The 12583-nt window shown below is 32.7% G+C and overlaps 1 protein-coding gene across 1 annotated transcript; it reads right to left on the bottom strand.

The window, feature by feature from the left end:
* Positions 1 to 1225: 1225 nt before the first annotated feature.
* Positions 1226 to 2551, bottom strand: LOC101514399 (uncharacterized). Its single transcript, XM_004488313.1, has one exon. It carries the CDS (start codon positions 2549 to 2551, stop codon positions 1226 to 1228), a length of 1326 nt encoding a protein of 441 aa, XP_004488370.1.
* Between the last annotated feature and the right edge of the window lie 10032 nt (positions 2552 to 12583).

Here is a 12583-nt window from a genome sequence, read left to right as displayed (position 1 = left end):
AAATGGTTTTGAGCACTAGTAGCATCAGGAACCTATCACAAAAAATAGAAAATATTACTTATGAAAAATACGATTATGGAACTTATGAAGTTAGTTGGATAAGATTAATAACTTATGATATACCTGTCTTGCAGCTTGTATTATATCATTAACATCTGCTCCAGAAAATCGATTTTGAATTAAAGTCATCACATTTGCTAACAAGTTTTCCATATTCTTAACTCTTTCGCGCAACTCTTCATTTTCAGATGCACAAACCTTCGATTTTTTAGAATGAGGAATCTTGCCCATACATCGCACACGTCTGTTTTTATCAGGTCCTTGTACTTGATAAAATTTGTCATCCTTTCAAGACATAGAACCTTGTGTGTCTTGGGTTGATTTAGAAGTTTCAGCCTCATTACTATGTTTCTTTAGTTCTTCCTAAAAAATAAAATAAAAATTATTAATGATTGAAAATACCAAATTGAAATTGAACCTAGTTTCTACCCTAGATAGAAATTGCGAACAAAACGTCAAACATTCATTGGCCAAAAATCCCTCTGCAATTGATCCTTCTGGATGGGCTTTTATCAATTTTTATAAACATTCATACCTCTCAATCGGATACATCCATCGATATTGTACCGGTCCAGCAACTTGGGCTTCGTGTGCCAAATGAATTACCAAATGCATCATAACAGTAAAAGATGAAGGAGGAAAAATTGTTTCCAACTGACATAGTGTGATAACTATTTGAGACTCTAATTTTGATAGAAATTCCACATTAAGTACCTTAGAACAAATTTGCTTGAAGAAATTGCAAAGATCAACTAACACTGAAGTGACTTTATCTGGCAATGAACCCCGTAATGCTACTGGAAGAAGCTCTTGCATCAAAACATGACAATCGTAACTTTTTAATCCAAACATCTTGTGTTGCTTGACATGCATACAATGTGGGATGTTTGATGAGCATTCATCTGGAGTTTTTACATTCTTGAGAATGCTTAGGAAATATTTCTTTTCTTTGTTAGTCATTTGATAGCATGCTCTAGGAAAACGCGTTGTAGTTATATTAGGACTTGGTTGAGGATGGAGCATACTTCTTATGCCCATATCTACAAGATCAGCTCGTACCTTATAATTATCTTTGGATTTTCCCTCTTGGTTTAACAATGTACCAAAAATGTTGTCACATACATTCTTTTCAATGTGCATCACATCAAGATTATGACGCAATACATTATATTGCCAATAAGGCAATGTGAAGAAAATGCTCTTCTTTTTCCAAGGTTGTGCTCCATTTGCTAGATCTTTCTTTTCTACATTCATCTATTTGTCTTAAAATATCAATCCCATCAAGTCTTTTAGGAGGACTCCTTAGCTCTCGTGTTCCATCAATATCCCTACTATTCAATCTCCACTTATGTTTGGGAGATAACCAACGTCGATGACCCATGTAGCAAATTTTTTTACCATGACGTAACCACTGCGAGGTAGTTTCAATACCACAACATGGACATGCATATTGACCTTTAGTACTCCATCCAAACAAGTTAGCATATGTTGGAAAGTCATTAATAGTCCACATCATAGCTGCACGAAGTTGAAATGTCTCTTTCTTATATGCATCAAATGTTTCAATTCCATCATCCCATAACTCTTGCAACTCTTGTACTAATGGTTGCAGATAAATGTCAATGTTATTTCCAGGACCTTTTGGACCTAGAATTAATAGTGATAACATGAAGTATGGTTGTTTCATGCACATCCAAGGAGGAAGATTGTAAGGAATTAGAATGACAGGCCAAGTGCTATGAGTAATACTCATAGTCTTGAAAGGATTGAAACCATCTGAAGCTACTCTGAATCGAACATTACGAGGATCTAACGAAAATGTTGGATACCGAGCGTCAAAATTCTTCCAAGAAAGGGAATCAGCTAGATGCCTAAGAGAACCATCATTCAATCTACTCTCATGGTGCCATCTCCTTGATTCTGCAACTTTGGAGGACATGTATAACCTTTGCAACCTTGGTTTCAATGGAAACCATCGAAGGATCTTTGCTGGTATCTTCTTTCGCCTCTCAGAAGTCTCCATTCCATTACCTTGTACGTCTTCATTTGTTATTTTCCACCTTGACGTACTACACTTTGGACATCCTTCATATTTGGCATATTTGTCCCAATATAATATGCAATCATTGGGACAAGCATGAATCTTCTCATACCCAAAACATAATCCTGAAACAATCTTTTTAGTTTCATAATATGACTTTGGCAAAACATTTTCTTCTGGTAAAGCATATCTTAGTAAATCAAGCAACATGGAGAATGATTTGTCACTCCACCCATGAAGACACTTTAAATGATACAAATGTACCATAAATGATAGCTTGATGTACTTCATACAGTTGGGGTAAAGCATTTGCTCATTCTCCTTCACAAATTCATAAAATTTAGAGTTTTCGCTAACTTCGGGAATTCTTTCACTTTCACCACAAATTGGCTCTTCTGTAGAATGAATTCCAAATACATCATGAACTAATCCATCCATGTCATGCTCCATTTCTACATTTTGTTTAGTAGCACTACTTGAAGTTCTAGGTTTTTCACCATGATATATCCATTATCAATATCCTCTAAGAAATCCACGGTGTGGATCTGTTAAGTGTTCATAAACACATACGCGAGAATAAGAGTGACAATTGACACATTTTATACAAGGACACATTATTTTTCCATTGATTTGTGAATTTTGAAAAGCAAATTCAAGAAATTCATTAACTCTTCAAATATATTCTTCACTTTGTTTTGATGGATCACACATCCATTCTCTATAAGCCATTTGGAAAAATTAACTGAAAATGGATGATGCAAATTTTAATAATCAATAAGTTTATTTTTCCTTTTTCTGTTTTAACACGAAGAACAATTAAAGACAAATGCAACTAAAATTATAATCAAATTTCAAGCACATAATGCAAGTCCTAAAAAATGAACAAACTGAAAATTCGAATGCACAACTTGCTAAGTTAATGGAAACTCAGCCACAATATCAAAGGGCCACAAACACACTTGCTAAAATTAGAGAAAACTATTCAGCTCTTGTTTTTGCTATTAGTCTTTCCTTGAAGAAAAATAAATACTCATATTTTTCTCACCTCTCCTTTTTTTAATTTATATATAATTTTTCCATCAATTGTTTTTCCTTAATAATATACTACCCATTGTTTTAAATGAATTTATCAGATCTTACCAATTGGCATTTGATTAATTAACTAACTTGAACTTCACGTTGATGTGATACGATTACAAGTTGAAGATAAGGACAAAGGTTTGAATTTTTATTACATTTAATTTAATGATCATTGTGTCTTATTTCTCAAACCTGTGGTAAGTTCCTTCACTACATGTATTAATTTCTCTTTGTGTTAGGTTGTATTAGGTGGCTAGTATATTCTACTTCATTTTGTTTTAAGACCAATATATATTAGTATTTTGCGCCTTTTGTTTTCTCTTCAAAGGCTTCACATTTTGTATTTGTACTCTAAAGTTTTTCTTGGACTTTAAGTGAGTAAAAGTTGATTTATTAGCATTTATTTCAAGACTAGATGGAATACCTTTCCCTTTTCCAATGAAGGTTTTGTTCAAATCACCTTAAACCAGCACTTCAAATTCATAGAAAATATCAATTTAAACATTTTTGTGCAATCTAAACAATTTACAATTTTCTCGAGCTTTTCTAGTATGTACAAACAATATCTACCTTGACATAACCATGTTATTATTGAAATCAAGTACATTGAAACTTCCATATTGTAGTCACAGGTTCAGAAATTTCAAAGATTCAAACCACAGAAATAACAAAATAGAAATTACAAAGAAATAACAAAACATAAATTACAAAACAAATTACAAAATAGAAATTAAAAAGAACAACACAGAAATTACAAAGAACAAAACAGAAATTAAAAGCAACACCGGTCACAGGTTCCGGTTGTGCAAAAATACATTAACAATACAGAAATTCAAAATTTACCGGTGATGTGAGAACGGTGGTCACAGTGACGACGAGAACGGTGGACGTGGTGCGAGAACGGTCACGACAACGAAGAGAACGGTGGATGTGGTGCGAGAATGGTTACAGCGACAACGAGAACAGTGGTCACAACTCGAGATTCAACGAACGCGAGAATGCAACAGATTGGGGCTCGGGGTTGATTGACAGGGAGAAGGTGGTTGCTCGACGGCGAAAAGGAGAAGGAAACAGATTGGGGCTATAGATTGAGAGGTTAGGGATTTAGATTGGGGCTTGGATTGGGTGAAAGAGAAGAACAACTCAACTTGTTTTAGTTTTTAGGAGAAAGGGTTTATTTGGTACTGATTTACATTTTGGCTCTGTTAATTTTCTTTGGCTCCATTTAAAAAATTTGGATTTTGGCTCAATTGAAATTTTTTTGCCTCCATTAAAAAAATTAAGATTTTGGCTCCAATGAAATTGGGTGCATTCAAAAAATTATGATTTTGCCTCCACTGAAATTATTTTGGCTTACAATGAACAAAAATTTGTATAAAATTATTTTCACAAATAATTAAGATTTTGGCTGCTTTACAAAATATTAATTTTAAAATTTTGATGTCTATAGCCACAAATTTAATTGTGTAACTATAACAATTAGTGACAAATTTATGTCACCGAAGGTATAAGACACCTATACCAACAATAAATAGTTTATTTGTGGGTATAGCTTATCTATACCTACAGTTTATAATTTTGTTACTATAAGTTACTGTAGGTATATGTCTATTTTCTTGTAGTGATCCAAATGAGTCATTGTAATTGATTTTACGTATCTTGGTACAAAGATAGAATGAGTAGAGGATACAATGATAAGAGTATGTCTCATAGACCTTTAGATAATGGATTCAATGTATTACAAGAACTGTGTCTTATTCGAAGCATAAACTATCACCAGAGCACTGTCTTCTATTGGAGTATTGACTTTTATTATATCATACATTATTTACCAGAATCAGAATATTAGATGTTTGATGCAATTATCAGAGACAAACAATTAGATACATGTTGTAGACATTAGATGTAGATGAATCAGATCATTACTTGTATTTTCCAGAAGCACTAGAGGCGTGTATCAAGGTGTGTTAACCAGACTTAACAAAAGCAGTAAGAAGGAGAGTCTTAGTGTTTCTTCATTTTAGTCAAAGCACTATATAGTACAATGTAGGATCATACGAAATTCACTTGATTTAGGAACTGGACACTTAATCAAAACATTAATGCTTTAAATTGTTTCCACAAAATGATTTTTCTATCATCAAAATAAGGGTCATAGTTCTTTAAACTTATTTGGTTCTAACAGATGGTGCAGCCAATTCCCATATAATAGGTACCATTTGCCCCTATAAATTTCCAACCTTTTAATTTTTCCATGGTAAACCGTAGGGGCCACCATTGGTGAATGATACTTATAATCAGAGTAACCTTCAGGTTGAACGTCTAAACATGTCTAGGAAGCCACCTGAAGCTCTTATGTCTATTGGATTGCAACAAGATTCACCGTATCACAATAATTGCATTCATGGATAAATAATCCACTTTACAAGTATGATACTTTAGCAATACTTGGAACTTCGATAAGGAATTATGCGGAAGCAAACCTTGAGCAGCAATTGAAAAATCCTCCACCTCGGGGGACATGTTGATAAGAATTCAAAAAGCATGTAGAAAACATATGGCGCTAGTTGGCTGCAGCCGAAACTAGACCTTCATGGAAGCAGTTGCTAGATCCCAACCTCATAGCTGACACCATAGAAAGGTATTTTGGGATACAACTAAAACCTATGGATAGACCCGTGTATAGGACGCCATATATCATGAGTGAGTAGATAGATTGGTATCTCTTTCCAAAGGGTACAAAACTCTTAACTTTGCTACTTTTTCTCGGGAAGATGGCAAGTGAACTATGGAGCATACTGGAAGGTTCAGTGCATAGTGGGGAGAGGGAAATCAAAATGAATTTCATAAATTTCAGTTGTTCTCTTTATTGTTGACAGGAAGAACATTCCCTTGGTATTCCTCTCTACCACCTAATTCTACACAAACCTGGCCAGACATGGAACATTGTTTCTATGACAAATTCTATCAACCTCAGCCTGAGGTAACAACAACTAACTTGATGAACTTGAGATAACAAGTTGATTAATCGACAACATACTTCATTGAAAGGTTCGGGAAGAAGTTAGGTAAGTTCTATGATAAGTTCCCTAAAGTTGAATGTATTTTACGGAAATAAATGGAATTCATCCTCAGTTGAAGGAGAGATTGATAAGGCAGGCTTGGATGGACCTCAATGAATTAGCTTCCAAAGTAGTGCGAATTAAACAATATATCCACGAAAACGAAAAGAAGTGTGCTATTAGTGGAAAGGGTACTTAGTTTGTCTCCCTTATTGATAAGGAGGAATCTGACGACAATTAGCATGCATATTGATTATGTGGTAGACATAATGATTGTAGAAATGATCAATGGGAATAGCTATTCATGTTGAGCCTGAAGGCCTGTTAAAGGAAAGGATATTTGTAACGTAGAAGGGAAGATCGAATATACTTTCAACATCACCAAAGATTACCAGATATTCGACCGTTTGTTTAAAGATAAGCAAATAAAACTATTAGAGGGTTATAAAATACCTCCCTGAATTAATTAAAGTCAAACTATATATGGAAAGTATCATAATTCTTATTACAACTCAAGAACTATATGGAAAGTATCTTTCGGAAAGCTATCCAAAAGGCTATTATGGTTTAAGTTAGCCGATACGAGGATTGTAGATATGATAGTTGATATTGACAATTTCCTTGCCATGACTACGGTCATGGTGTCGTTCTCTAAACCCTTTAGGTTTAAAAAAAACTAGGAAAAGAAAGACATGTGCCCAAAAGATCTAAAGCCTCAAAGTGCAGTCACTTGAGAAGAAGCAACCTCCACAATTTATTGATAGAACCTCTGTTTTCCAGATATTATGTTCCCCACCAATGGAGTCCTTTGGATATTCAATGAAGGGCAGACCTCCAGCGATTGGAAAGCTCACTCAAGGGTTGGTAGATAGGCATCACAATATGGTGGGGGCGAGTTTTGCTTTCCTATCCCCCGCACCCGACTAGTCGGGATAAACCCGCACCCACCCTATTTGTTATCAAGTGTTAAATTTAAATCCTAATTCCCACCCCAATAGAGTTCAGGTTTCTCCACTTTGCAACCACACTCATTCATATATATAAAATAATAAATTTAAAAGTCATTGATATTATAATTAATATAACAAAATAATTATTATTATACAATAATAAAATTAAAAAAATATTAAAATGATATTTTCTATAGAGAGGAGATTATAATCGATAATATTTAGAAAAATATTAAATATATTGAGTATGTACATGTATATAAAATTTAAAAATGACAATTATATTATTACTGGGCAGGTTCGGGCGTCGGTGTCGAGTGGATATCAATGCCCCCAAACCCATCCCCGAGTTTTAATTTCGAGCAAAACTCGCACGCAATCAATGCAGGTTATTCCTTCACAAATCGTGACGAATTCAAGTGGATATATATGCATATTGTATTGTCATCCCTATTGGTAGATCAATATATTGCTGAAAACAGGGTTTGGGGGTACGATTTGGCCGTTATTTGTAAAAACGAGTAGATGATCATACCTAAAATAGATGAAGAACCAACCCCCAAGACAAAGAGGCAAGTAGCCAAGATCACCATGGTGGATGGTTAAGCATCCTTGTAACCGTTAAGGATAACGGTGAACTAACAACTTGTAAGATGTTGAAGCCACCAGCTAATGTCCTTGAGGGGCAATGGGTGATTAACCAAATGGATAAATAAATTAAAATCCCCCACAATAAAGTCTCTCACCAGAACTCAGAAGCGCAGGCAACAAAGGAACATATCAATTTAGTAAATGAAACAAACTCTTCAGATAATTGCTAAGGTTCAATCACATGGTGATACAAAAATATCCTTGCCAATTGTGCTTGAGACCCTAGGAAAATCATTTCCTATAGAAAATACCATGGTTGACACTGATCATGATATGCATGGATCTCCAATATGTAAGGTGGATGCAGAGAAGTCTATAATTCCTTAGAACAATGTGCAAAGTCCAGCGACGTAGGGTGCAAATGTGAGGGAATCTAAAGCTTAGGAGACAACTGTCCAAGGATTTGGATCAAAGACTTGCAACATGTGAAACCGCATGAAGGAAGAGCAAAACTAGAAGGTGGTGAATTCGACAACTTTGATGAATTCCAAGAGGATTACATCCTAGATCTTCTTTAGAATGAGGAGAATGATGATCCTATAAAATATATTGATATTGTAGGGATAATATTTGTAGAGTTCTTGGGAAATGAATCTCTGCCTAAGGAACTTGAAGGAAACATGTTATTTGAAGGCACTAAATGGGAAACGTTAGTCGAATCCAAGGGAATGAAAGGAATGATGTTTGAAAATCCCACTCGAGACATAGATGGTGGGGTCATCCTTTATGTTATGTTATTTCTTACGCTTCATGGGTTAGGAAAAACATGGAGAATTTGATCCCTACAAACATGAAGATGGCCAGCTGCATGGGAGTAGAGTCGAATGTGCTAGGTGTTCTTAAAGCAGATTTGGTGGTAGGTCTAATGGAAGTAACGTCAGCCTTTGTGATTACTGAAAAACCTTCTAAATCTGCATCTTGAGTAAAAACTTGATCCACCAGTGAATGTGTACTAATAAAGTGGAAACAATCGAGGCATATAAGAATATGTTCTCTACTGTAACACTCTCTAATATATTTGTATTATTTAACTAATTAGGACTACGTATGATTTAATTATTAGTATTTTTATGTGTGAAGGGATGGGAATAGGCTAGGCCGTCCGTCAGGGGCCTATGGCCTGACCTGACCTATTTAATAAAAAGGTTAGGCTCAGGCTGTTTTTAAAGCCTATTTATTTAAATAGGTCAGACTCAGGTCTCTAAAAAAGCCTATTAGGCAGGACAGACCGGCCTATATATATTTTATTATTTATTAATATTATTTATTATTATATTAATAATATTATTTCCTATTTTAAATTCTATCAATTAGGCAATCACTCAGTGAGTATTCCATATTCAATAGTTATTCCATATTCGGCAGCGATTCCATATTTGGTAGTCATTCCATATTAGGTAGTGGTTCAATTAGTCAATCAGTCAGCAGTTATTCCATATTTGTTTAAGAGGTAATAATAAGTGTGTTTGTTTCAGAAAAAAAAAAAAAAAATCTATTATTTGATACAAAATATTATTTTTTAGGGTTTAAAGGATGTTTGCTTCATATTTTTAAAAAATTATTTTAAGTAGGCTTTTAAATAGGCTTCCAGGCCAGGGCCAGGCCAGGCTTTTAAAAAGGTCAGGTCAGGCCGAAAAAAAAGTCTATGATAGGCCGTAGGCCAGGCTTAGGCCTAAAAAATAAATCGTAGGCCAGACTCAGGCCTTTCAAAGCCTGGCCTGGCATGGCCTGGCCTATTTCCACCCCTATGTGTGAGTTATAGTGATAAATCTTCTTTTAAATTTAAATGGTATAAATTACGTATTATATTGTCTTATACTAATTTAGATAAAATTATGCAATTTTTTATTTTATTTTAATTAACTTTTTATGTGTTAGACATAACATTAATATCAATCTTACGTTAATCTTAACATAAATTTCTCTTTTATAATTTCATGTAGTTTTTGAAATATATTTAAATGGTTACTAATTAATCCTAATTAACTCATTTACATAAATAAACGTGATTTCAATTAGTTTTGTTACACCCAAATATTTTTTTTTAAAGGAAGAGAAACAATAATCGATTGGTAGAATAATTTTGAAATTAAGTGCACTTCAAATTTAGACAAAGAAATCAATGGTCTATTGAAATCGCCCCTTATTTTAACAATCTCACGACTCCTCTCATTGCTCATACATTTCCCTTAGACCAGTTTGCTTTGACACCCATTCATCACTCAGACACTCCAAAAATAATTTTCTAAGTCTATTAAGTAAATCCCATTATTCTCCTTGTTGAATTCATCCTTGCCCTTGTGAAGTATTTCTCGTGGGAATTTAGAGGTGTTTAAAAAGAAAGCGCCTAAGATAAGGGTTTGATCCCATGCAAAGTTAGACTAAATATTAAATTAGTGGTTTGTAAGATATTAATAAGATGTCTAAGAAAATGTTGATTTTATGTTTGTTTTAAAATATTTAATTATATCATTTTGATATTTTGAGTAATATGTTGGTCTTGATAAACTTAATTATAAAGTTCTATTTTTATTGTTATAAAATGATAAATCTGTTTGTTGTGAAAATGTTTAACGTACTGTTGGAATTCTTATGTGTCTTAGTGTACTTAATTATGAAGTTCCTATTTTCAATACGTTATTATTTGTAATATGCTTGGTATGATGTATTTTATTAAAAGTCTTGACCTTTTGAGTATTTTAATTTTTAAATTTTGACTTTTATGAACAATATATGTGTCTTGAGGAAATTCATGAAAAAATTATATTTTTAATTATAGAAATATGAGAAAGTTGATTATTGAAATAGATTTAATGTATAGTTTGATTTTTTTTGCTTAAAGAGTAGTACTGGTTAAAAATTTATAGTGAAATGAATAGAACTTCTATTTTTATGTGTTCTTGGTGATGTAAGTTTTAAATTTTATCAACGACATGTAGCCAAATCGAATTTTATGGATTATTAAAATAAAAGTGATAATTTGAGATATTTATTCAGGTGCATATGTATTCCATATTTGAGATGTTGAAGTTATTGATGCTTGACTATTAGCATCCATGAGAATATAAATTTGATGTCATATGTGATTAAAATTTACTCTTGAATATTGTATCCTTGTGGTTGCTTAAGTGGCTGGTGATTTTGTCTTGAACATTGTTCTTTTTGTGGTTGCATAAGTTGCTGGTGATTTATGTTATTAACCTTTTATATTTGTGGTTGCCTAAGTGACTGATGATTTGTGTTTTGAATATTTTATACTTTTAGTTACTTAAGTGGATGGTGACATATACCTTGAGCATCATTATCATAACATATCATATGCATCTTTGTGAATGCCTTAGTGACTCGTTTAATTATTCCTATTGGTATGAGTGACTTCTGTGTTGACGCCTTAGTGACTGATTATATGCAGATGATATACTATTAGGAGCATGTATAACTTGCTTACATTTTATTGTTATTTTTATTTTGATCTAATTATTTGTTTTAGGGGAGTTTCTACTTTAATTATTTAGGTACATTTTATGACTTGATACATCTTTGCTAATTATTCAGAAATATTAATTTCTTTAAATACTTTATTACAAAACGATTTTATATTTAATTTTATGGTTGTAAATTTATTATTTGATTTTGTTTTCTTCCGTGGATTTAATTGACCCCTTACACCAATATCTAAGTACTAATGATCTCCAAGAGTTGCATTAATGATGTTTGTTTTGTGCATGCGCGTGGGAAAAATGAAATTTTTATTTAAAAATAATGTTTGTATTGATAAAACCGATGTGGTACATTTTTATAGTTTATTTATTTTTCATCATTAACTTTAAATAGAAATGCGGATGTGAGGTTTTTTCTGCTGGGAAAAATTTGAATAAGACAACCTTATTTTTTTATTTATTTAATTTCACATAAAGAGAATTTATTATATTTTAGGGCGTAAATGAATATTTTTCTAATAATTCAAAAAGTATATTTTCAAATAATAATAATAATAATAATAATAATAATAATAATAATAATAATAATAATAATAATAATAATTAGTAAATTGTGTTATGTTCTTTTTAAAAAAATGATATCGAATTATTTTCTGACGAAACTTTTATTTATTACATGATAAACTACATCCAAAGAAAAAGGATGTTTGAAGTGTTGTTGTACTCACCTAACTTATTCCCATGCTAACGTATAACCTTTTGGGTTGTGCAATGATTAATCAACTAGCAACACTTGAAGCCGATTCCAGGATGGAACGCCATGTTCACTGGAGATGAAGGAAAAAGTGTACACAATATTGAAGATTTGATCATTAGTTCAGTTGAGGGTTTGGAAATTTTGGTATTAATGAGTAGATTGTAATGTTGTTTGGGCTCAGGAGTGCAAGGACCACATATTAAAAAAACCACGAATGCTATTTTTCAAGACCTCATTGGCAAAAGCATGGAAGCTTATATTGATGATATTGTGGCAAAATCAAATGACTTTAAACATCATTTGTTGGAATTAGAACATGCCTTGGAAAGAATAGAGTACATTGTCTTAAGATGAACACAAAAAAATGTGAGTTTGAAGAAAATTTCTTTAAGTTTCTTGGTACACACTAACTGAATTAAATTGGACAAGAACAAAGCTAAATCTATCATTGAACCAAGGTCTCTTAGTGATAAAAAATAGTCGTAGAGTCTCCTAGGAAAAATAATTTTATGAGAATATTCATATTTAACTCGACTAGCAAG

Source organism: Cicer arietinum, chromosome 1, assembly GCF_000331145.2.
Source record: "Cicer arietinum cultivar CDC Frontier isolate Library 1 chromosome 1, Cicar.CDCFrontier_v2.0, whole genome shotgun sequence".
In the NCBI taxonomy this organism is placed as follows: Eukaryota; Viridiplantae; Streptophyta; class Magnoliopsida; order Fabales; family Fabaceae; genus Cicer; species Cicer arietinum.
This window is presented reverse-complemented; position numbering and strand designations above follow the sequence as displayed.

Excerpts from the sequence above, each read along its gene's own strand:
- LOC101514399 (XM_004488313.1), bottom strand. The coding sequence starts at position 2,551 with ATGGAGCATGACATGGATGGATTAGTTCATGATGTATTTGGAATTCAT.